At 37.4% G+C, this 25,639-nt stretch overlaps 1 protein-coding gene across 9 annotated transcripts in view; it reads right to left on the reverse strand.

Moving 5' to 3' along the window:
* Nucleotides 1–25,639, reverse strand: part of LOC129751786 (potassium voltage-gated channel protein Shab) — a 372,964-nt gene that overhangs the window by 33,385 nt on the left and 313,940 nt on the right. For 7 of the 9 annotated variants that reach the window (XM_055747500.1, XM_055747499.1, XM_055747504.1 and 4 more), the window contains 4 exons: nucleotides 17,311–17,453; nucleotides 16,995–17,171; nucleotides 16,624–16,650; nucleotides 3,641–3,754 (listed from right to left, as the gene is read on the reverse strand). In XM_055747500.1, coding sequence (XP_055603475.1) covers nucleotides 3,641–3,754; nucleotides 16,624–16,650; nucleotides 16,995–17,171; nucleotides 17,311–17,453 — 461 coding nt within the window. The remainder of the gene's footprint in view (nucleotides 1–3,640; nucleotides 3,755–16,623; nucleotides 16,651–16,994; nucleotides 17,172–17,310; nucleotides 17,454–25,639) is intronic. The other 2 variants (XM_055747503.1, XM_055747501.1) reach the window with 2 other exon arrangements.

Below are 25,639 nucleotides of genomic sequence, written 5' to 3' on the forward strand. Positions count from 1 at the left end.
TAGATATTGAATAAATTCTATCAATGCAATGATGAATTTATGCAAACTATTGAATACTCTCTAGAGCCACATATTAAAGAATTTTCTTATTCTTCAGTTTCAAATCCAATTCCTAATAAAATGCATTTCCAACCTAAGTATATAAAATAAGTTTCAGTTATTGAGGTCACAAAAAAGGTAATTCTCTGGAGCCACTTAACTTTTTGATGATGGGTAGAAAATAGAAAATTAAAAATGATAACGATAACTTCAGGAAGAACTTTCAATTCACTAGTAATCACATATACTAGATTGATATAAATTATGATTGTCAATAAGTCGCTTGTTTTATTTGGGTTGTAATCTCGCTGAAATGCATCAAGCATCTTAAGAAATATCATACACTATATCATGAATATATCATAAACATAGGTTTCAACCAAGAATAAATATAAAATATAAATGAAATGATCACAAAAACAATGCTAAATATTTTCAAACTCTATGGAGCCACATAAATATTATTGATTTCTCAAATTAAAGCGATGCAGTCCACAATTTGTAGCACAATTTAAACGTGGCAAATGTTAAACGAATTTAATTAAGCATATTTCAACTGTCTGGAACCACTTTACAGTTATAAATATTTGCATCTGTTCGAAATTTATGAAATTTACATAAGATCTTTGTAAATTTATAAATTTACAAAATCTTATGTAAATTTTACTAATTCGTCATTTAATAAATTTTAGAATTAAAATCATAAAAACAATCGAAAATGAGTGAAGACCCAAATCTACCAAGGAATTGTGGTAGTTTGAACAAATATTATTTTATTTTCAGCAATAAGGAAAATTCAAAGATAAAGGTATACATTTATAGTGGCTCCAGAGAGTATTTATATTGAAATTCTATCTATCCAAACTACCATGTTGCCAGAGTTTTGACAGTTTATGATGATTCTTTAAAGATATTTTTTAGACTTCTGTAAGTAATGTTTACACCAGAAAATAGGTTTAATGCTAGTATTTGTAGAATACAGCGATCATGAAAGGTTAATTGATTGATCTCTATTCACTCCTCTTGTAAAACTTTCGTTCGTTTTCTCTTAGTGGCTCCAGAGAGCTGAATTTTATAAGATGGTTTTCTATATTAATTGAAATTTAATTTTTTCGTGGATTTTAGTTCTATAATATTTTATTTAGTTTTTTTTAAAACTATATTGGAAGAAGCTCTAGAGAGTGTATTTCTGTCTATGCGCTGAATTTTTCTAAATATATTTTTGAAACGCCTTTTAAAACCTTGTTTAGCGAGTAACAATATGCATCAAATTTCACCAGTTTGGTTATTGAAACTTATAGGTTTTTGTATATGTTTATTATGTGATTTAAGTTTATCATAAAAAAGTCAAATTATTTATGATATTTATACAGTACAGAGTATTACAAAATGAATCTTATTATTTTTAGACCTAAATGGCAAAGCAGTTTTTTTTTTCAAAAAACACTTGTTTTAATAAAAACATAAGACAAAAAATTTTAATCGTCACTTCAGACAATATTGAGATATGAAAAATATTTGATTTTAATCTACTTATTTGATTCATTATACTTAAAAAAACTTACCAACAAACGGATAAACTTTTATATTTGTTCATAGACATTAATTAAGTTCTATCAGACTGATGAATTTTTGCACGCTATGAAAGACTCTCTGGAGCCTCTTAATATAGCGTTTTCTTTATGAATACAGTTCCAAATTCAATTCTTAATTAAATACAGTTCCAAATCCAAAGTATACAAATTTTGTTCCAGTTTTTTATGTCACAAAAAAAGTTCATTCTCTAGAGCCACTTAAGTTAACTTAAATGATAATGAGTAAAAAATCGAAAATTGAAAAATGATAACGAAAACTTCAGAAAGAACTTTCTATTCTATTCTATTTTGTTTATTTATAGAGGATTTTAACCAGCTTGGTCATTCTTCCTCTAGGAAGAACTTTCAAATATTAATTATGATTGCCAATAAGTCCTTTGTTTTATTTGGGTTGTAATCTCACTGAAATGCATCATGCATCTTATGAAATACTATACAATACATCATAAATATATCATAAACATAGGTAGGTTTCAACTAGGAATAAAAATAAAATATAAATGAAATGATCACAAAAAAACAATGCTTAATACTTTCAGACTCTATGGAGCCACTATAATACTATTGTTTTCTCAAATCGGAGTGATGCAGTTCACAATTTAGTAGCACACTTTAAACGTACCAAATGTTAAACCAATTAAATTAAACATATTTAAACTCTCTGAAGCCATTTTACAGTTATAATTATTTTAACGTCGCATCTGTTCAAAATTTATTAAATTTACATAAAACCTCTGTTACGGATTTTCATATGTTTTAATCAAAATCAAATCCGAACAAAATGCATAATAAAATATATTTCGTGGATGCCTTTCATAATTCAGAATATAAATGGAAATCTCTAGTATTTTTTACCGGTTAAATTTTTATCGCAGAAAACATTTAATAAATTCTAGAATTAAAATCATAAAAACAATCAAACATGAGTGATGGTTGACTGACGAGTGACGATCACTACAATCCTGAATGATTTGATTAAAATTTTTATGTCATCCGGTTCCGGCTGCTGATTCGCTATTTCTCCTAATCTTGCCATTCATGCGCTGCTGCTGGAAGCGATTGCAGGCGGAGCGATTTTTATTTTTTTCGGCAATCTTTAGTGCTGCTTCATTTGGCGATAAACGAGCCACGGCGGCAGCTGCGTTAGATGCTATGATATTTATAACGCGCGTTCCCTTTTGCTCTTGCTGCTGATGCTGTTGTTGAGTTAAGATATTGAGGATAAACGTTTACAAGCGCTTAGAACGGCCATCATTCCGCAGCTCAGTGTCATAAAAATCGAGGGAAGGAAGTGATTTAAGCCATTCCTGCTAATATGTGCCTTAAGGACGACATGGGTATGTGTGGGAAAAAAGTTATCTGTATGGTATAGTTTTTCTTCTTTATTTATGAACAGCTATTAGTTTGGAGGAGTCGGCACGAAAATAAAAAGAATGCTCTCATAAGAAACAGTTCAAACAAACAAGGAAAATAGCTAAGGTAAGGACTCTCCAAATTGAACCGAATATGGATCTGTTATTTTCAGTAAAATTGTACAAAAAAAGAGCATATTTCAGGAAGTCCATCACTTGTGATGGCCAACAAGGAGAGCTCTGACCATAGCTTCAAACATAACAAAGCTCCGTTCGCGAGAGGAAGGACCGACCCCAAAAGTTGCAACAGTAGAATAAACATTGCCTAATCAACCGAACCATAAAATTACGGGTCATTACTGTAAAAGTGAACTCTAGCAGTCCCTTCGATTGTCAACTCTACGCTTATTGTACTGATGATAAATATAGACACGTAGAGTTCAACTATATACAACAAGAAAAGTAAATTAGATAATATATAAATATATCTAAAAATAACTATTTACAACAACAGGTAACGAGATGAACCAAGAAAGAACAAAAAAAAAAAAAAAAAGAAACAGACTATACAGACTAAGATTCAGATACACCGAATAAGAACAACTAGAAGTCGATATGAATAGAATAATGAGAGGTAGAAAAAAGTGGCAGTACCTTTGACGTGCAAAAACAACACTCAAACTCGGATGGCAGTTCAGTATCGGACTTGTCCCGTTTACTGGTGGAAGAAGTTTCTAAAGCAACCTGTCGTCGTAGTTCTTCTACTTCCTAGAACGAGGTGGGGGGCGGTTATTTTGAAAGAGAACAAATCGAAAAACCGAAGGAGGAGCAGAAAACGATTCGGACGACGGATAGAGGTGTAGAAAGGAAACAGAAGAGAAGAGAAAGAAAAAAGAAACGAGAGAAAGTATACCGGAGAATATTTACGGAATCAAAGTGTGTGTGTTTTTATTGAGAATGAAAAAGAGCATCAGATTTCCGGTGTACAAATGTGTTTTAAATTGGAACAAAATGAAAAATTCGTAAAAAATATGGAAATAAGTGAATATAAGTATTTCGGTGCCGTTGAGAAGCCAGGAGAGAGCAAGTAAGTATGTGTGTTTTTATCAAAATAATAACAGAAAAAAAAATTGTTCGATCAGGAAATTGGTGCAAAAAGAGAAATAGGACAGAAAAAGAGCAGAAAAATCGGTACGGAATGAATTAGTAGAAATTGAAGACATGCAACATTATTTGGTTCGATAAGGGGGGAATGTTGTTATCAATGGCGTATCTCTATTTTTCGACTAAAGCATAAACGAGATCTACTTTTATATTTCTATTTTAAACTGTGTACTATGAATATATAATGTATTTTTTCTTAAAGATTTGAAGAGCCTCACATAAAGCTTGGGAACCAGAAACAAATATAAGTTGTGATAGATAACTTTTGTTCATCACTAGTTTGCTATAAAGGCACGGTAAGGAAATAATTCTTATCCAAATCTTCAATACCCTCATAAACAACTAACTTAAGATAAGATAGAATTCAGCACTCTACTAGGCTGAGTCAGGAAAGTACCTTTTCCTTTTTTCTAGTGTTTGGTTAGAATAAGAAAATCTCTCTTATATATGTACTGTTACAATAACTATGGATTTTGTTAAACCCTTTTCAAATCCTCCCTAGAAGATTTTTATATGTATACTTTTTTAAGGATGTAGACCACAAACAGCAATCAGTTTGTGATATCAAGGGCCACTTAAGATACAAACAGTCCGTTCACATGAAAAGTAAAGCTTTAAGGGTTTAAGGAATAATAAATTATTCCATGTTTAACTTCTTTCACGCAAAAATTGTTACAAATCTGTAACTTTATGAAACAAAGGGTTAGAGGCTTGTGTTTCCGCAGCCATTTAAGTCGTTAGTATGGTCCAGAAAACTTTGATAAGTCAAAATAATTACTGAGAAATGAGGTTTGGCAATTTCTCTATAAAAAGAAGGTTTTTTAAAGTTTCTATAAGCTACGTTTTCAAAACAAACTCGTCGAAAATATGAGAGCATCCCTTGCCCAGAGGATAGTCCAAAATATTTTTAGAAAACAATTTTTTTATGCAATAAATGGGTCCCAAATTGCTTTCTAAAAACTTCAAGATCTCTACCATATCAAGACTAAGGATATTCCACGGTGTCTGTTTAAGATGGTTTCAAGAAAAAAAATCGGTATCTCTGAAAAATGCCACACTTCAGAAGGTATTCTTTCCGACTTACAAAAAAAACCATCGAGGAGTTTATCCAACTTGTTTTTTTTTAAGATCTGCGAATAAAATGCAAGAGTAAGTTATCGGACCTTTCACTCATAATAATTTCTAATGCTTCAATTTTTACATTTATAAACATTTATATCGATTTTTTTCCCAAAAATTAATAACTGTACAAAGCATTTCATTGCATTTGTAAAATAATTGTAAAACTTACAATAAAAGTGAACTGGAAATAGCCTAAAAAGTTACTGGTAACACTGTAACAAAATTACCAAAGATATTTAGTGTAGGAGTATTTTCAATGTTCATTTCGAAGACATAATGCAGTTTCGAGTTGAGTGAAAAAGTTGCAATTGAATCATTCAATATTATATAGCATGGATGGCAAAACTCCTCAGATAGGCTGATCCAGTGAAAGAGAGTGCAATTTTTTTCGTCTGCTCCCTCCAAGCTGTGCGGGGAGAGGTTATAAATCCAGAACCCGGCAATGTCATTCATTATTTTTGACAGATTTAAGCTTTTTTCCTCAGATTTAAGCTTTCATCTCCTATACTCTCAAGGCAAAAAAGCTTAAATCTGAGGAAAAAAGCTTAAAAACGAGATTCACGAACACATATTTAATAGATGTTGGTCACACGATACATAGACAAATCGTGTAACGTTGCCGGGTTCTGCGTAAATCGCACTGCAATTGAGTATGAGATTGCCAACACATGAAGAGCATTCCCGTCTCCGGAATAATCTATTGCGTATTGTGTTGAGAAGAAATCTGAGAACTAACACAGTTTTTTTGGTACGTTCACGAGAAAAGACGCTGCTCTCCGAACCAGATTTGCCAGCGGTGTCCTGATTTTTCAGGATTGGTCTGGATTTTCAAGAGGCCGCCCTAGTTTTTCAAAAACTCTCGAATTGTCCTGATTCTTGAAAAAAAAAAATCTAAATTATAATCGAATAAGTAGGTAATTAAATGATAAGAACATAAAAAACCCGTAATAATACTCTTAAACCGATGGTAGTCTTCAGTTCAGATGATATTTAAACGGTGTTTTTCGATATAAACTGCAAGTCAGTTAGGGAGTTGATCTCTTCTGTTGCATATTTAAATGAAGGCATTTACAGTACCGATATTTCGCCTTAATTTATGCGATCTTAGAAGAGCTGCATTTTATTTCCACCAATCTACTGGTGTCCTTTAAATCCTGTTTTTTTTCTTCGCGGTGTCCTTATTTTTTTTTAAACTACCTGGCACCGCAACATCGGGGAAGATATTGTTGTTATTTTTGTTGGTAGGATAATAAATATTTATTTACACTGAGGTTTATGACTGAAACACTAGGGCTCGTTTGGTTAAAATTCTCTTTCTCTCACTCAGATGCGAAAGCTCTCACACTTGCCGTCCGTGTCGCTTACAGCTCGTGTAAACTCGGATAACGAGTGGAGCACGATCAGAGATAGAGGATTATTTACACTCGGAAGTCGTTGTGGAGAGAAGAAAAGAAGAAAAAGATTGGAAAGAGCAGATCGGGTGATTCCTTCGCAGTTTGGCTACGAACGAGGACGATGCGTCGGCGTCCAAGGTCCTGTGGCCGAAAGCCGAAGCAGGCGGCCCGCTGCTTCACTTCGGGTACACCGTCCAGAAAGGCCGGGGGGTCCAACCGCCAATCAAGGTAACAATCACCTTCCTTTTTATTATCGTGGCCTCCGGCTTTGACTGTCGACCAAGCAACATAACCTCAAGCCCACGATGCCCATCAAGTGGCTGACTCATCTTGCCCTGAAGTTCATCTGCAGCAGACCGTCTGCACCGTAATCCCCTTTCCTTTTAGGTTTTTTGTTTGTTTAAAAAAAAATTCTAAAAAAATAATGTAAAATTTAAATTCCTTTGAAAGATTGACTTCTTTTGAGCCGATAATCCTCGGAAGGGTTCTTGGGGAGAATTTTCTAGGACGTCATCCTTCTTCCTAGTCATCTTTTGTTGAGCCATTCCTTAGCAGCGCCGAGCCGCCTGAGCTAGACGATCGTCACAGAATTTGGAACGTTTAAACCCTTGCCCAATAAGGCAAGCTGGCTCAACTTGCTAGAGAAGTTAGCCGCCTCAAGCTAGAGATATTAGGACTTAGCGAAGTCCGTTGGCCTAACACAGGAGAACACAAGACAAAGTCCGGGCAAGTCCTGCTTTACTCTGGAATACGAGGTGTTGTTTCCCGCTATTCGGGAACGAGGTGTTGTTTCCTGTTAAGCCCGCACGCCTATGCGGCCCTCATTAGATGGGAACCGATAAACAAACGAATAACCGTAGCCAGATTTAGAGAACGGGCTAGAAATCTTACAATGGTCCAGTGTTATGCGCAACTGACGTTGCCGATTTTCAGGAGAAAGAGTAGTTTTACAGTCAACTGAACAGCGTGGTTCAGAAAATTCCGAAGGGTGACATTCAAATCCACTTAGGCGACTTCAAAGCAAAGATTGGTTCCGATAATCAGGACTTTGAGCGCATTATGGGGCACCATGGTCTAGGAGAGATGAGCGAAAATGGAGAGCTGTTTGTAGAATTTTGTGGCAACAACAACCTGGTGATCGGTGGATCGCTCTTCCCCCATCGACCAGCATATAAGGTCACCCGTATCGATTAAATTCTTTACTGAACGGATAATAGAAAAGGGGCAGGGGTGTTCTGACCTAGACTCAGGATCTCAATTCCTATGGGAAACTGGCCAACTGTATTCCAAGCAGAAGTTCACTCAATTCTAGAATGCACTTCAGCTTGTTTGAAAAGAGGATACAGGTACACAAGTATCTATATATTTTCCAACAGCCAGCCCGTTCTCCGTGCACTAAGTACGTTCACATGTTACTCCAAGCTAGTATGGGAGTGTATTGTTGCACTAAAAAACCTGGCCATACGGAACATAGTATTTTTTTCGGGTTCCAGGCCACTGAGGTATCCTAGGGAAGGAAGAAGCAGGTCAGCTAGCTAGGGAAGGAACTCAGGGCCTGTTAATTGGACCAGAACCCTTCTGCGGAGTATCGAGGGTCGAGGAGTGACTTAAATATGGAACTCAAGAACTGGGAAAGCACCTCTATTGTCTCCAACTGGATATCATCAGAGGGAGCAGCTCAGGCGAAAAGATTCATTTAACCTAGCGCACGACTCTCCAAAAACATGTTTGGGGAAGAATGACATCAAAATGTCAAATTCCCAAAAAAAAATCCAAAAACATTTTGAACTTAAGTAACCACGAGTTGAGTACTTACACAGGTTTCTTGACCCCGGACATTGTCCAACAAAACAGCATCTCAAACGGATGAAAATATTATTCAAAACGACGACTGTCGGTTCTGCTGGTGCGAAAAGGAAACTGCAGAGCATCTTCTATGCAACTGCTGCGCCCTCATAAATCGAAGAGAGCGTATACTTGGGGCTAAATTAATAAGAGTACAAGAAATATGGTTGCACATAAGTCCTAATAAGGTTATATCATTTTTTTTTGTTTCGATTATAGTCGTTTTACCATCTTTATGGCATTCGCGACTTTATTAACGTTGCAGTTGGCGGATTGTTATTGAAAAACTATCCGGTACAACCGTGTTCGATGTTTACTCTTGGGCTCGAACTCACGGACATCGGCTCAGGAGACAACAGACTTGCCAACTGAGCTATATCACAAGCCCTAGGTTATATCATATATCTTTGAAATCCTACCCGATTGGGACAACATGCTCAATCAGCAATCACCTGTTACTTCAATCAATAGTGCAGGTGAGTCTGATAGCATACAGTAACGCGGGGTAATCACCACAGTAGATCAACACCTGGTCGCAGTGGGCTCTCCCCGTACCATAGTACGTGGAAAATAACAGGTAGGCCATTGTGCTTAACCTCACTTTGAAGCTCCGTGTATGTACGCAGCATGCTTGCATACCAACAAAAATAGTTATGAGAATTTGGCAATTTTATATAGAATGGCAATCAAAATTATTAATTTCTCAGTCGATAGCCATTCGATTCTTTTGAAAAGGGCTTCAGATTAAAGGTTGTTTCTTCAGCGTCATCGGAAACTATTTTTTGCGTTGGATTTTTGGATCTGAACCAAAAATAATGAACATTCAAAAGAAATTTTCATCGCCGTCCCTATTTTTTGAGAGCAAGCAATGTAATATTTTCTTCTGTCCATGTTAAAAATTTGATAAATGATCTAAAATACTTCATGTTTCTGTTATAAAAAGTCATATAAAGTTTGTTTGAATTTTTATTCAAATCGCACAAGAAAATGGCCACACAAGGCAAAAATATCACCAGATTTTAGTTTGAAATCGACAAAAAGCCCATTGCATATTACTTTTAGAGATGTTGAAAAGCCAAATATTGTTTGTTGCATTAAAATGCACAAGTGCATATTTTTTACATAATTTTAATGCTTGTCAATTTTAAGAAAAATGTGATTTTCTGATAAATTCCATTCATTTGCCAGTTTTTTCCATAACTATTTTTCGGAGCCTAATACCAACACGTTGAAAGAGAGCGGAATAGCCTACCTTGTATATTACGAAGTACTATGCTCCCCTACAAGGAAAAAAAAGGTCACTTGGTTTTCACGAGATGGCCACTGCATCAGCCGAAAATGGAGGAGGAGCCTTCTTGCAACAAACGAAGCGCAGACATTGCATCTGACCATCACCTCGTCCTTAGTGAGATACGACTGAGAATTTCGCGTGTGTAACGCGAGGGATTGCAATAGAAAGAGAATTCTTTGCATTTCGAATGGTAATGATCAAAATTTCACAACTGCTTCACAAATTTCAACAAGTTGCAACCATTCGCACATTTTCTCCCTCGCTCTGAGTACTAATTTCTCTCATCTTTACTCACATCTTTTTTTTCCGCACAAATTGCTTCAAATTACCACAATTCCAATTGCTACACAACTTGTGTGATCATTGACTTATCTTCTCCTTTTAACTCAGTCTCCTGGTTCAACGGCAAGGAGAGAGATTCGAATGTCGATACAACGTCCGCCGGTTGGAGAATGCAGAGGTGAACTTTTGACAAAAAGAAAAGTCGAAGAACAGTGGTGTGGAATTAAGAATGCCTGTGGAATAAGATGTGAATGGATATCGGTTGAAACACGGAGGATGATCGATGATCGGAGAAAGGCGAAAGTCGGAATTGAGCAGGCATGTACCGGGTCAGCCAAAGCAGCCGCCCGCTTACGATATGCGGAGCTGGAAAAGGCAGTTAAACGAGCTTGTATACGAGACAAGAGAGCCAGGACAAACTCCCTAGCCGAAGAGGGAGAAAGAGCCGCCGCCATTGGAGATATCCGATTATTATATGACATTTTTCGCCGCCTTAGTAGTTCAAGGACTAATGCTAGAATGCCGCTAAAAGACCGAGCAGGTCATTTATTGACCGATCGAACAGATCAGCGCAAACGATGAACTTAGCACTTCGAACAACTTTTCCGAGTGACGAATAGCGATGGCCAACAGAACCCGCAGCTCGAAGCGCCTACAGTATGTCGCATAAATGGCGTCAACTCGGAAGCGCCCTCACTGGCTGAAATTGAAGCGGCAATCAAAGACATGAAGTCCAACAAAGCGCCTGGAATCGATTGCATTCCTACTGAGATGCTCAAAGCCGACCCTGCCTTGTCTGCACAAATGTTGCACCGACTTTTCCTTGACATTTGGAATACTGCAACATTTCCGGCTGACTGGATGCAGGGTATCCTCGTGAAGGTCCCGAAGAAAGGAGACCTGACAGACTACGGTAACTGGCGAGACATAACGTTGATCAGTACAACCCTCAAAATACTCTGTAAAGTGATGCTCAACAGAATCCAGGAGAAAATCGACGCTATACACCGACGGCAGCCTATAAGCTGGATTCTGATTTGGACGATCATTCGTAGCGTTGTGATGTGGTCTACACATCACAACGCTACGAATCATACTGGAACAAATAAACGAATTCCGGGACTCTCTTCTGTTGGTGTTCGTTGATTTTGAAAAGCATTCGACCGACTTAACCATCAAAACTACTGGGCGGCTCTAAGACTACGAAGAGTCCCAGAGAAACTAGTCGATCTCATCGAGGCACAATACGAGGCATTTTCGTGCAAGGTCTTGCACGACGGTGTCTTGTCCGATCCAATCTCGGTAACTGCTGGAGTGAGACAGGGATGTATCTTGTCACCACTACTTTTTCTAATCGTAATGGATGAGATTCTGACTGTATCGATCGACTGTGCACCGAACCGGAATTGCCGTGGAATCCTTCAACAATGGAGCAACTGAACGACCTTCATCTGGCACACGATATTGTTTTGCTCGCTCAAACGATATGTGATATGCAGAGCAAGCTCGAAGACCTCACCGAAAGCTCTAAGGCAGCAGGTCTCAAAGTCAATGTCGGAAAGACCAAGTCGATGGAGATCAACACAGGAAATCCCTCCAGTTTGATGGTAGCTGGGCAAAAGGTTGAGAAAGTGGAGTGCTTCCAGTAACTTGGTAGCCAGATAACGCCCGATGGTGGTACCAAGAAAGACATCGAAACCCGAATCAGAAAAGCCCGATTTGCATTTGTGAGTATCCGGAACATCTGGCGCTCACGTCAGATATCTACGAACGAGAAACCGAATCTTTAACTCAAACGTCAAATCCGTATTGCTGTACGGGTGCGAAACTTGGTGCACATATGCGTTAACGACGCGAAAACTGTAAGTATTTGTGAATCGCTGCCTGCGGAATATCATCCGCGCTTGGTGGCCTGGCAACTGGATCCCAAATGAGGAACTACATCGCCGGTGTCATCAAAGGGCGCTAGAAATCGAGATTCGGGAACGTAAATGGAGATGGATTGGGCAGTAGACTGAGTCGATTAGGGGTCATTTTTAAATTTCTCAAGCTCCGGGGTCTTCCTTCGTTTTGGTTCAAAACTCATCATTGCATAATTTTTAAATAACGTTTACATGAGTAAATTTGAACTCTATGGTTTGTATGGGAAAAATGAGAATTTTGTACTGAAAAACCATCATCATTTTTGTTTCTTCTGTGAAATCGAGCCTGCTAATGGTTTTTGTGCTAATTTATGAATTTTTCAAAGGAAATGTTTCGCTGAACAGCTTTGTCCAAGACCGTAACTTCGTATCTTAATAGACAAAAAAGTTATTAGCTGTTTAACAGGGGTATGTCTTTTGGCATTGATAGACAATAAATTCAATTGACACCACTGCATGTGCCCCGCGAAGTATTGCATGAAAAGTAATCATGTAATAAGGCATTTCCCTACTTGTTAGACGAACAGCTGATTTCTCATGATTACATTTTCTCGGAATATCGTCGTGGTAGGTTAAACATAACAACAACATTACGTATATTCAATGGCCAGATAGTAACGAAAAAAATGGCAATGTAATTGTACTGGTATTTCAAGCGCACCTCGGTGAGGAGAATATAAATTCTTTATTTAATTAATTGTACATTCATAACAAGTTAAGACAGGTATTTTAATGCTTTTGATTAAAGAAGTTTTTAGAAGAAAGCATTGAACAGTGCTTATCATCAAAGATCAAAATGGCGACCAGTTGGTGTTTACATTTTTCAAAACAAAAATAAAAAGTTACCCTACCACTATCCGTCTCAGGAAATACTCTATACCTCGCTAGGCACCCAGCAGTGGTGACCACTACCGGTTTGGACATGTGGCTTCGCCATATTGCCCAGATTGTGGTGATGAAGAGGAAACACCCGAGCATGTGGTGTTTGTATGTCCGAGGTTTGCGGCGGTACGTACTTCAATATTTGCTGCCTGTGGGCCTGACACGACAGCAGATAACGTTTTACGGAGGATGTGTGCGGATTCCAACACTTGGCATGCGGTCAGTTATGGGTTCACCCGGATCATGACTGTCCTGCAGAGGAGCTGGAACCAACGGCAGTCCGCGAACGGTGTAGGATGACTCCATCGACGGGGAGCATCTGAGTAGTGTGCGTCCGATCCCTTGATCGAAGCTACAAAGATAAGGCATCATCTTCTGCGTAGCGGAGGTCAGGGGTGCGCCGCAAACGTGTGTAGGATACCCCAATGTCGGGGGGTATCCGAGTAGTGCCGCTTCCTAAGGGGGAAACTGCGGGGATAAGACTTTACCTTCCTCGTAGCGGATCTCGAGGGAAGAGGGTTAACCACTGTCGGGGGATACCCGCGGGTAGAGAGGCTCTCGATGCCGGGCGAGCCTCTAGAGTCGGTGTAGGATGTCGTCACCGTCGGGAAACACCCGAGTCGTAGCGTTCCAAGTCCCGAACGTATGCCGTGACAGGCGCGAGTCCAGGTTAAGCTGCTCTCGATCTGGCACACAACGGGCAGGAAAATCCACGGGCCAAAAATCCTAGGGTTGCAAGCCAAGGGGGATAAAGAAGACCGGACAACGGTCGGAGTAGACTGACCCCATCGACGGGGGGCTGTCGAGTAGAGTGCGTCCGACCCCACGGTTTGAAGCTACAAAGATAAGACAATACCTTCTGCGTAGCGGATGCCGTGGGTGCGCCGCGTTCGTGCGTAGGATGCTCCACCTTCGGGGAGTATCCGAATAGGGCGGTTCTCAACGACAGAAGCTGCAGGGATAAGACATGACCTTCTTCGCAGTGGAAATCGTTGGAAAAGGGTTATTCCACGTTCGGGGAATACCCACGGGTAGAGTGGCTCTCGACGCCGGGTGAGCCATTCGAGTCGGAGTAGGATGACGTCTTCGTCGGGAATCATCCGAGTCGTTGCGTTAAGTCCCACGCGTGTGCCGTGACAGGCGCGAGTCTAGGATAAGCTGCTCTCGATCTGGCACACAACGAGCAAGGTGGCAAACCTCGAACCCTGAAGATAACAGGTCGGGCCTCGAGTCGTTAGAGGAGAGGTCAGGCCTCGAATCTTCAGGCGGAGAGGTTTGTGTGGTCAACCCCGAGTCTTTATGATAAGGGGTCGGGTATCGATTCGTAAGATGAAGGATCAGGCCCCTTATCAACAAGAGGAGGGGTACAAGTGGTCACCTCGAGTCATTACGAGGAGAGGTCAGATTTCAAGTCGTTAGAGGAGAGATCGGGCCTTGAATCGTGCAGAGGAGAGGTAAACCTCGAGTCGATGCGAAGAGGGGTCGTTAGAGGAGAGATCAGGCCTCAAGCCGCGAAGAGGAGAGGTTTGTGTGAGAATCTCTAGTCATTGCGAGGAGATGTCGGTTCTCAAGTCGTTAGAGGAGAGTTCAGGCGTCGTGTCGTAAAGACGAGAGGTTTTGCTGAAAGTGGTCTCGTTAATGAGTATTGCCTTGGAGCGCATTAGCGCGAATAGACCTCCCACTATTGAAGCATAGTGTACTAAACAGTTCGAGGTGGGAGACAGGTCTGCGGCCCCAGGTGTAGTTTAGGGAGTAGGGGGTTTACACGGAGTATATCATGAGTCTTCCCATTGTACCCATGGACCCAGAGTAGCAAACTGGGGGACGCGGTGGCTCGCCGTGCCTTGGAATACAATCCGTAAACCGGGATTTACCACCTGTGGTTACCGACTAAAAAAAAAAAGTAGTGGTGTCAATTGAATTTATTGTCTATCAATGCCAAAAGACATACTCCTACTAAACAGCTAATAACTGTTTTTGTCTAATAAGATACGAAGTTACGGTCTTCGACAAAGCTGTTCAGCGGAAAATTTCCTATGGAGAATTTATAAATTAGCACAAAAATCATTAGCAGGCTCGGTTGCGCAGACGAAACAAAAATGATGATGGTTTTTCAGTACAAAATATGCAGTTTTCCCATACAAACATGAAAGTTCACATTTTCTCATGTAAACGTTACTTAAAAATTTTACAAAAAATCATGGATGAGTTTTGAAAAAAAAGGAGGTTTTAAGACCCCATGGCCCCAAAACGACTCAGTCTATTGGGCACACGCTGCGAAGAGATGAGAACGAGATTTGCAGAGATGCGCTTGAATGGAATCCAGAAGGACATCGAAGAAGAGGCAGACCCAGAAACTCGTGGCGAAGAAGCCTAGCTGCTGATATACGAACTGTCAACCTGAGTCTTGGAAGGGACCAAGTAAAGACGCTGGTTCCGGATAGTCAACAGTGGAGGTCTTTTACCACGGCCTATGCACCAGAGGATCGGCGCGGGAACATTAAGTAAGTATGTAAGTGTACTTCCGGAAGTATTCGAGGAGAATCGTTTCCTACGAATGGATTTCGACGCCTGGCGAGTCATTTGAGTCAATGTAGGATTCTTCTTTGAGAATCTTCCGAATTGTAGTGTTAAGTATCGAGCGCATGTTGTTACAGGCGCGAGGCCAGGATTCGTGGATAAGTGACAGATAAGCGATCCTCAACGGGAAAATATGAGACTAAGCCTCTTAAGGAGAGGTTTGACTAGTGTCGTCAAAAAGAGACTATACAAAAATGATAATAAATAAGTACCTACCTAAATATTCAAAGTGGATTCGTAAGGATTACCATAGAATATAGCTTGTCATCCGAAGGTTAAATGCCCCAGGTGGTGAGAGAGCATAGGGCTTTTACCTAAGTTCACACATAGTGAGTTGACTCATTGAACCTATGGACCCACATAAAAATATTGAAGATACGCGATCGCTCGTCATGGCCTAGGATTCAATTTCCAAGTACAAAAAAAATAACAAGACTTCCAAGATAAAAAAAATATTTTGGACTCTGACAGGTTTTAAAACATCGCCTTTAGGATCACTGCAGCGGTGATCTAGTGTTGATTCTACGTTAAACAAACTTTCAATAATCACACTATCAATGGCAGGTCGTTTACAGTGGTAAACATTTTATGGTACATTTAAAAAATACTTCTATAATTTTCTATGTTTTAAATTGATACGCAAACAAATCCTTATTTCAAATAGAAGCCAACTATGGAAGCGTGTTTGCAGCTCTAAAGGCGCTTATCAGGTGTTTTGCTCGGTTAAAGGTACATAATGTTTGAAAAAGCTCTTAAAAACTTTGCTGTGCTATAGAATAACGGCTCATGAAAGTCTTCCAATTAACGAGTGCCAATTGGCTCGTTCGAAATGATTTTGTTTTTATTTTCGTTTTTGGAAAAACTGTCACCAAAACACTTTACTCTATTCTATTGGTGTAGCGGTGTGTACGGGGAGCATTGGGGTCAAAACTAGTGAAAGCGAAAATTAAGTGGAAGCAAAAATGCACGGAGGAACAAATTTTCCATTATTTTTTGGTTTTGTTTTTCCAATATTTATTTACTGGCTTTTAATTGTATGGATTTGGAATTGGGAAATTTTAAAGTTTTAGCTTATAAATTTGGAGAAATTTTCAAGAAAAATGCGATTTTGCTGAATGTTTTGGGTTAAAAGTTAGAATGTTGAGAAAAAGATACCTCGTTGCTCCATTGATTGTTGTAGTACTATATGTAGGAGATATTGGTCAAGTAGATCGAAAGTATAACAGTTATCTAAAGAGATTCAGTTAAAGGTCGAAAGTGGTTTGTGTAAGTGCAATGCTAGATGTAAGATTTTTTTTTTGAAAGCACTAGTTTTTTGTTAGCTAGTTGGTAGTTTGAGATCGTTCTATATAGTTCCTGGTTCTACATACGCCAATAGGAGGAAAAAGTAGATTTTTGAGATAGAGAGATAGAGAGAGACTAGGAAGGATTTTGCGAAGTTAGCATGGCAACCGATTTAGTCATGGAATGTTAAAGGCATTTTGTGTTGGATGAGATATGGAAAAGGTCGATTTAAGAATACATACCGCCCTCGTGGCCATCATGACATTTGGCTCCCGGAGAGGAGTTTCCTGCATGATGAGCTGTTGCTCCTCGTTTGCGTCCATGTCCATCATCATGCTGTTGTGCTGCATGGACGGACTGTAGGGAGGAGCAGCGTCTGCATCCATTGGCCCCGTGGAATTCTGAGGATAGTTTTCGGACTAAACGAGAAGGGAAATAGGAAAAAAAAAACCAAAACAGTTTTAGCTAAATATCATCTTGTAACGTACAGTACAGTAAGCTGAAATAAACCCAATGACGATTAAAGAACATTCGGTAGAAAACATAGGCTTGGAATACCTGTGAATTGACACTTTTTCTCAATCCGGCGGAATGTTTGTAGTTTTTATAGCATCCGGTTCCGGTCATGGCAGGATTCCGACCGCCACCCACCGAGTCGCCCTCCTCAGTGCTGTTTCCGTCCGCAGTTGAGAGGTTGTGCCCTACGCGCCGGAGAGGAAAGAAAATGAACAATCATATCGAAAATAATTTTCAATTATTTTATATATTTATTTTTTTCTATCGAGTAAGGCGCTTACGCACACACAATGTTCTGAAATTCAATGTCTCTGCTGTTGTTTCCTATGACGAAATCTTGCCACTATTATAGCTTATAATTTACTGTTATTTGCAAAATGTTAGAGATGGATAAATCTGTTTATCAATCACGCTTCAATGTTTTTAAAAGAGTTGGATAGAGACAGACACAAAAATCGACACAAATAGACTTGTACTCCTTTAAAATATTTTTGTATGGTTTATACTTAATATTTAACACAAACTATTCCTATTACAACACACAGAACCATAAAATATTAATTAGTCTCTGTTGAATATATAGGTAGTTAAAAGATGCAACACACAGAATAGATACACATAAGATCATACTTCATCTTCCGACAGACTTATTTAGTCGCATATTGTCACGAACTCAAACGTTTAAAAGCAGGAACGAAACTCAAGGCATTCACATCGAGTAATACGGAACCGATAGAGATTGATGAACTTAACTTAGAATGATATTTCACGCTGAGAAGTTTGATAGCATTTTAATTTTATTAATTTTATTTAGAGATATCGATACGATCAATCCTCAGGGTGAATAACTTGAAAATAAACTTTTTAGTTAAATTGAGCTTATAAAAAAAGGAAAATTTCATCAGCCCTTACAGAAGTTAACAGAAACAGTTAGCAAAATGATAAATTAACACAGTTAACGAATCGATTCAGAATGCTAATAAAATCACAATGAAAACAAAAAATTACACAGGTTTGGTTTTGTCCGAAAAATTGGTTCCGTTTTATTTTATTTGCAAGCTAAAATTTTCAAACGAATTTTTGACAACAGATAGCATAACAACCATTTAACAACGTTCAGTACAACAACATTCAGTGCAGGTGTTATCGATTATTTTCTTTCGCTTGTAGCTAGTATTTTTTTTAAATGAAATCTTTCAGTTTTGGAACCTGGTCTATTTTTAAGTCAAACTGTATTTTATAGCTTTCTTGTAGAATATCAAGTGTAGAAGATAGTAGGTTTTAGAACCAGAGATGAGTAGTTTGTAAGCTCCCGGAAAACTGCTTATCAAAAAGTCATGTATCCTATAAGCAAAAGGCTCTTCCACAAGTCGGAGTATGGTATGACAAAAAGCTTGCGTGGAATATCGTAGATAAGAAATGAGTATCTCGAAAGTGAGTTCGACCATCAAACATCAATTTGATTACTTAAAGCATTTTTTTTTCAAGTGATGTGCAACAACCTCGAAGATGAAATTTCAAACTCATTTTTGAAAACTCTTGTCTTAAAGATTTTTATGTTGGTTTTTCGTATTGAGTGCATTCTATCTTGATTTAGAAGCTTTTTTTTGCATAAATAGCTATGAATACAATCGAAATGAGTCCTTTTCAGATTAGATTTTTCAAGTTTGATAGAAACAAATCTTGTTCGAAATCATAATATTTAAGTTGAGTGGAATAAAACTTACTAAGCGAAATCACATTACTCCACTCATTATTCGTTATTTTGAAGCGATCGAAGATGGCGTATAACCTCCTGAAAACAAACTTATTTGATGGTTGAGACAGGAAGCCATGTTCATAACTCTAAATATTTGTTTGTATGAAGTTATATCAGTTTTTACAAAAGAAGAAGTTCGATCAAAATGGACGCGCTGGAGCCGAAGGACGGCCAAAAAGCCTGGAACCACTTCAAGGTCGCTGAACATGGCAGCCATTGGGAAGTCGACGGGAAACCACTGGATTCCATTAGAGGTCTCCGAGCTAGGAATCATTTAGTAGGTCATAAGAAGGTTGTCAGGCCAGAGCTATTGTCAGACTAGAGCCCATGGAGATCTCTGGATAAGAAGCTTTATTTACTTTAGTGTCCTCCGCAATCTAGTTGTCGCCCTTATAAATGCCAACCAGTTCAAGTCTCCATCGTATGGCAAAGTCGTCGAGCTGGGAACCGGATGGAAGGTTGCAGGACAGAAGCCAATGAAATTACAACGAGATAGGACCCAGAAAAGGTTGTTGACTCGGAGTTGCTTACAGACTTACAGACTTCACTACGGCAAGCAGCAGTAGAAGATTATCTTGGGTGCAGGTGATAAAGGCACTGCACAATAGGGTGTGTCGTTTTGCCGCTTTTTTTTTCGAATTTCAAAACTCTGTAGTCTAAAATGTTTTTTTTTTTTTTATCAAAACCAACGACAGATTTTTTTTTGCAGATTTTCCAAATGAATTTTGGGTACCCGGGATTTTATTTGAAATTTTGTAGGAAAAAACGTAAAAACTTGTTCGTAGAATGTAACTTTTTTGGTTTTTCTTGAATATTTTGTTCTCACGCAATGCAGTTTTGCCGCTTTTTTTTCGAATTTCAAAACTCTGTAGTCTAAAATGTTTTCTTTTTTTATCAAAACCAACGACAGATTATTTTTGCAGATTTTCCAAATGAATTTTAGGTACCCGGGATTTTATTTGAAATTTTGTAGGAAAAAAACGTAAAAACTTGTTCGTAGAATGTAACTTTTTTGGTTTTTCTTGAATATTTTGTTCTCACGTAATGAAAATGAAATTCCAATACATGAAACTTAATAGAAAATTATTTGACTACAACTTTGCGGAAGACTGCAAAGCAATAGGAGAAGAGAGAAATTAGTTATAACGCCTCAAACAGAGCATTATTTTTTTCATAAAAATAAACTAGTAACACTGACAGATTTTTCTTTCCAATTTCAGAAACATTATTTCATCAAGAAAGTAATTGATTTCAGAGTATTGAAATGTTCTGATGAAAAAATCTTCATTGAATTCTCAATCATTTTTGTAAAAAAGTTAGAATTACCAGGAATAAGAGTTACCAGATGCCATAATTTTGCAAAGAATTAAACTAAAATTGGACGGAGCTGTCTTTTCAATGGTTCAAATCAAATTTTAAATGAAGTTTGGGCATTTCTAAATCTCAAAAAATCTGTCGTTCGTTTTGACCAAAAAAGAAACATTTTAGGCTACAGGGTTTTTAAATTCAAAAAGAAATTGCAAAACGTTACACCCTATATGGTTTTTCTTATGGAACCATTTAATTTGAAAATTATCATCGCTTAGTTTTGCACCATTTGAAAGCTGGGATTTTCCCTTTTCGTTTCAGCCCAAATATGAAATAATCCATAAAGGGGGTCCCAACTTTGTAGATAATCTGCAGTGAAGAGCATTTATGGGGTTTTATTATTCCGGAACAAATATCAAATTCTTTTCTTGTTACTCCGATTATTTCTAAAATCCCGAAGAAGAGAAATAAGGTTTGCGGAATTGTGGAAAAATTTTTAAAAATTCTTTGAAAATTCAAGCAGTTGACATAGTCAAAGCCAAATTATAGAAGATGGGAATTTATTAAGCTATTGTTACGTTTTTTTCGAATTTCGATCTAAATTATCTGGTTGTTTCGATTTTGTGCAATGTAGATTGTATACAAGTTTGTTGCATGCAAACTTTTGTTCAATTTTTTTCGATTTATTAAAAATTTGAATTAATCTTATTATCCCCCCCTCGAGATGTTTAAACTTCAAGCGATTTTCAACAAAGATATTTCATTTCGATATCTAGGTGGATTATTTAAAATTTGGGTTTAAATGTAAGAAGAAAGTCCGATTTGCTTCTTAGTCCCACATATTTGTTCATGAAGTTCTTACACTAACTAAGCTCGAAATATAAATAACAAAGTTTTCAAGAAAATCGCACATATAATTCTCTTTACTTCAGATTATCATGAACAAATTTATGCGAAAAATTGATTTTTTTATGTAAATGAACCATCCTGAATATTTAAACGCTTTACAATCAATAACTAAGTTGATAAAATACTATTTCTGGTCTTGGTACAATCAGTGATGAGAAGTTTTATTTGATTTTTCAAATGAAATAATAATCACTCTGTTTGTAACATTACAACTCTTTTCTCTCAATTTATATCACTACAAAGTTGTAGCCAGGAAAATATCATATTAAATCATGTTATTGGCATATGGAGTTGGATTTACGCTAAAGATAAGACAAGCATTTTCAAAGTGATGAGAATGATTTTGTCTTTGAAAAAATCATTAAAAAGCTCAAAAAAATTTAAAGAAAAGTTCTAGACCCCCTGAAGGATTATTTCAAATTTGGATTTAAATGGAAAGGGAAACTCCAAGCTTTCAAATGGCGCAAAAATTTGCGATGCAAATTTTCGAAAAATATAGTTTTCTCCCAGAGCAAAGTGCCTAGTGCACAATGTGCAAAAAAGTTAATAAACCGCAAAGAAATTCAATATCTTCCTTTTTATAAAAACAAAATCAACGGCAGAACACTTATTTTGAAGGAAAATGTCCCAAGAATTGATTGGACATAATTTGAAAAGCTGCACGAGCTTGGGAATGTCTGTTTGAGCCACCGAATGTTTCGGAAAATGGAGTTATCATTGATATTACCCTCGATTCCCCTAAATTTTTCAATAAATTCAGAAAAAAAACATGTTTGGACTTGAAAATGTTGACCCAAATGATAGGTATATTGTGATTTTTTTTTTTGAGAAGTCGTATCAAGGCTGTTTGAGTAGCCGTACGCTTGAGAAAATGTAACTATGGCTCAATCCCCCTACACTTTTCATTTAATTCAGAAAAAAAACAGACTTGAATATTTCGAACTAAATAAAACAAAATTTGTGTGATTTTTTTGGAGGAATCGTATTAAGTCTTTTTGAGCACCGCACGCATCGGAGAATGGAGTTATGGCTGATGCACCCTAAATTTCCCTCTATTTTTCAAATAGTTCAGAAAATGCATGTTTGGACTTGAACCAAATGAGAGCTTTTCTGTGTGATTTTTTCCGAGGAATCAAATAAAGGCTGTTTGAGGAACCGCACGCTTTGGAAAATGAAAATTTTACCCTCAATGTCTCTTCATTGTTCAATTAATACAGAAAAAAGGATGTTCCGACTTGAATATTTTTAAGCAAATGAGGATTGTTTTGTGCGGGTTTTTTTCTTCGAGGAACCGATTGATAGTTGTTTAAGACACCGAATGCTTCGGAAAGTGGAGTTATCTCTAATTTTACCCTCAATTCCTCTTCAATATTCAATTGATTCATTAAAAAGAATGTACGAACTTCCGAGGAATCGAATAAAGTCTGCTTAAGGAACCGCACGCATCGAAAAACCTCAATTCCTCAACATTTGGATAAAAATATTTAAGTTCAAACATGCATTTCTAAATTAATCGAAAAATATAACTCCATTCCAGATGCGTGCGGTGCTATCATTTGATTACTCTGAAAAATCATGCAAGATAGGTCTTATTTGGTTCAAAATTTTAAAGTCAGACTTGCATTTTCTAAACTGTCTGGTAAATGTTGGGGAAGGCTACCAGCAGTGATGTAAAATTAATTTATTGTTTTTCAATGCGAAAAGACATACGCTTATTAGACTAAGGTTGCCAGATTACCCGGTTTTATCCGGGTTTGCCGGATATTCAATACAAAATTTGGTAACAGTCAGAAAAATGCCCGGATTTTTTCACTTTATTGTTGTCAAATGAAACAAAAATATAAATTGTACAATTTTTTTTATTTAGCCACCAAAACAAAAAAACTTGAGCAGATTTTGCCAAAATAATCATGAAAGATTTTTTCGAAGCCTAAAATGCGATTTAAAATCTTTTTTATGAATTTTGATTAAATTTTTTTTTTAATTTTTCTGGGTTTTGATAAAATTTGCCCTGATATTGCCCGGATTTTCGGTTGTCAATTTAGAAATTAAATGCCCAAATTTCGCCAGATTTTTTTTAGAAAATTGCCCGATTTGTTCTGGCAACCTTATGTTAAACAGCTAATAACTTTTTTGCCGAATTAGATACAAAGTTATAGTCTTGGACAAATTCCCTAAGCAACCAAAAGTCACATATTTACTTGAATGAAGGCTTTGAAAGTTACATACTGGCTGATAAAGAGAATCAACTGCTCAGTTTCCTTGAGTGAAAGTTGCAAAAGTGATTTATATGTACGTTGTAAGGGACTTAAGTCACATAAAGGGCACAACCCATTCCCATGAGTGATCTATTTGTACTCATTAATGAGCTTGAAAGTTGCAAAAGTAATTTATATTTAAGGGACTTAAGTCACATAAAGAGCACAAAATAAGTCAAAACGAGATTAACTAATTCAAAAAAAGTGCATTGAGGTGCTTTCAAAATCACATCACTACTTCGAGTTTTAGTGTCAGTTAGAACAACATCTTCGTGTGGTCTTGAGGTAGCGTGTTCGATTCTCACCGCGAAGGTCGAGGTTCGATCCCCAAGCCGTCAAGTATTTTCAATAACTAAATTGGTACTTGAGTACCATTCTGGTGCGATATATGTAGGGAATGTAGGAAAGAAGCAATTGAGCAATTGGTCGAGTTTGGAATCCGGCGCGTGGCATCATGGCGACACCATGTACTGAACATAGCTCATAATCAAGAAAAGGTGATACCGACACCGAACCGATGCCAAGGGTGCAATTGAGATAGAGAGAGAAATTTTTTATCATTTTACGGTGTTTTGGAAGCAGAATTAAAAGTCACTGGAAGCTGAATAGAAGATCATTAAGACTTGTTTTAGAACTTGAAAGTATCAATAAGAACTTCAATTTTGAGCTGCATAGAACGTACTTCTGATTAATGATGGGGCTGAGTAAGCTTTTTTGTACCTGTTTCATGGGACTTTTGGTTGCTTTGGTTGTTCAGTGGAAAATTTCCTTTAAACTGTTTATTAATTGACACAAAATTCATTAACAGACTCGGTTCCACAGAAAGAACAATTATGATGTTGATTTTTAAGAACAAAATATTCAATGTTCCTTTCCAAACCCGAAAGTCCAAATTGACTTATGTAAACGTAACTTAAAAATTCTGCATACAATTAGGCTGAAACGAATATCAATTTCTTCTTTTGTCACCACCCCCCCTCCCTTCGAAATTTCCAAAAAACCCGAAGGGGGGAATAAATTAAGTTTGAAGTATTTTATATAAATTTCGAGAAAAAAAAATCAAATATCCGAAAGATTATAGTTAAGACTGAAAAACAAATTTTGTAAGATGGGAGCTAATTCACATTTTGTATTCTGGATTTTATTGAATTTTTCGAAAAAAAATTACTTGATTTATAGGTTTTCTGCAGTGACATAGTATGCAATTTTGTTGCATACAAGCTTTCGTGCAATTTATTCCATTTTTTTTGTTTTTAGCATTATTTTTTATTGTTCTCCCCCTCGCGATGTTTCAACTCTGAGTGACAAAAGAAGGATTTGAAATTTGTTCCGGCCTTATTGATAAGTTTTAAACCAAAACGAAGCATTTTGAGCTCCAGGGTTTAAGAAATTCAAAAACGACTCAAAATCAAATCAGTCTTATGTCCAATCGATTTCCCTGACATTTTCACTCAAGGTTAATATTTTATTGTTGATTTTGTTTCTGTAAGAGGAAATAGATTGAATTCTTAGCGGTTTATACACCTTTTCGTCCCATGTGTTTTGCGGTTTTTTATCCGACATTTGACGAAAATAAGTTATTTGTAAGTTGGCAAACGGCACTTGAACTGAGGACTTGAACTGATTGGTTGTTAGAAGGGCGAGAACAAGATGGCATGAGTACTGATGGAGGCCACTCTCCTAGCTCCATCGACGAGTGAAAAGTGTATAAAAAACTTATTGATTTTCCGTCTGGCTCATAATAAGACCATGTAGCCAGTGTAAATCAATGCCAATGCCGATGTACCTACCAGGCTCTGGTATTCTATTTCTACCAGGTATACTATTTCTTTCTACTTTTAATATAGTTTTTCTGAGGATGGCTGAAATTAAGTAAGTCGAAACGTCAAAAACAACAATTTTAGTTTCGTCGTAAATCACCAAAAAAATATCAGTTAAAGATGACCACAAAACCAAGCTCCGAGGAAATCGGTGAGAAAGATATGGGAATTCATCCGACACTAACGAACTACAATCTATTGTTTTAAAAGCGGTAATTGATGTTGTAGATGACTCGAGCAAACTTGCCTTCGCAGTCAAAGCAGAGAGTTGCAACCATGAAGTGAATATTCGTTTAATCAATCGAGGATTTCATCTC

Source organism: Uranotaenia lowii, chromosome 3, assembly GCF_029784155.1.
Source record: "Uranotaenia lowii strain MFRU-FL chromosome 3, ASM2978415v1, whole genome shotgun sequence".
Lineage (NCBI taxonomy): Eukaryota > Metazoa > Arthropoda > Insecta > Diptera > Culicidae > Uranotaenia > Uranotaenia lowii.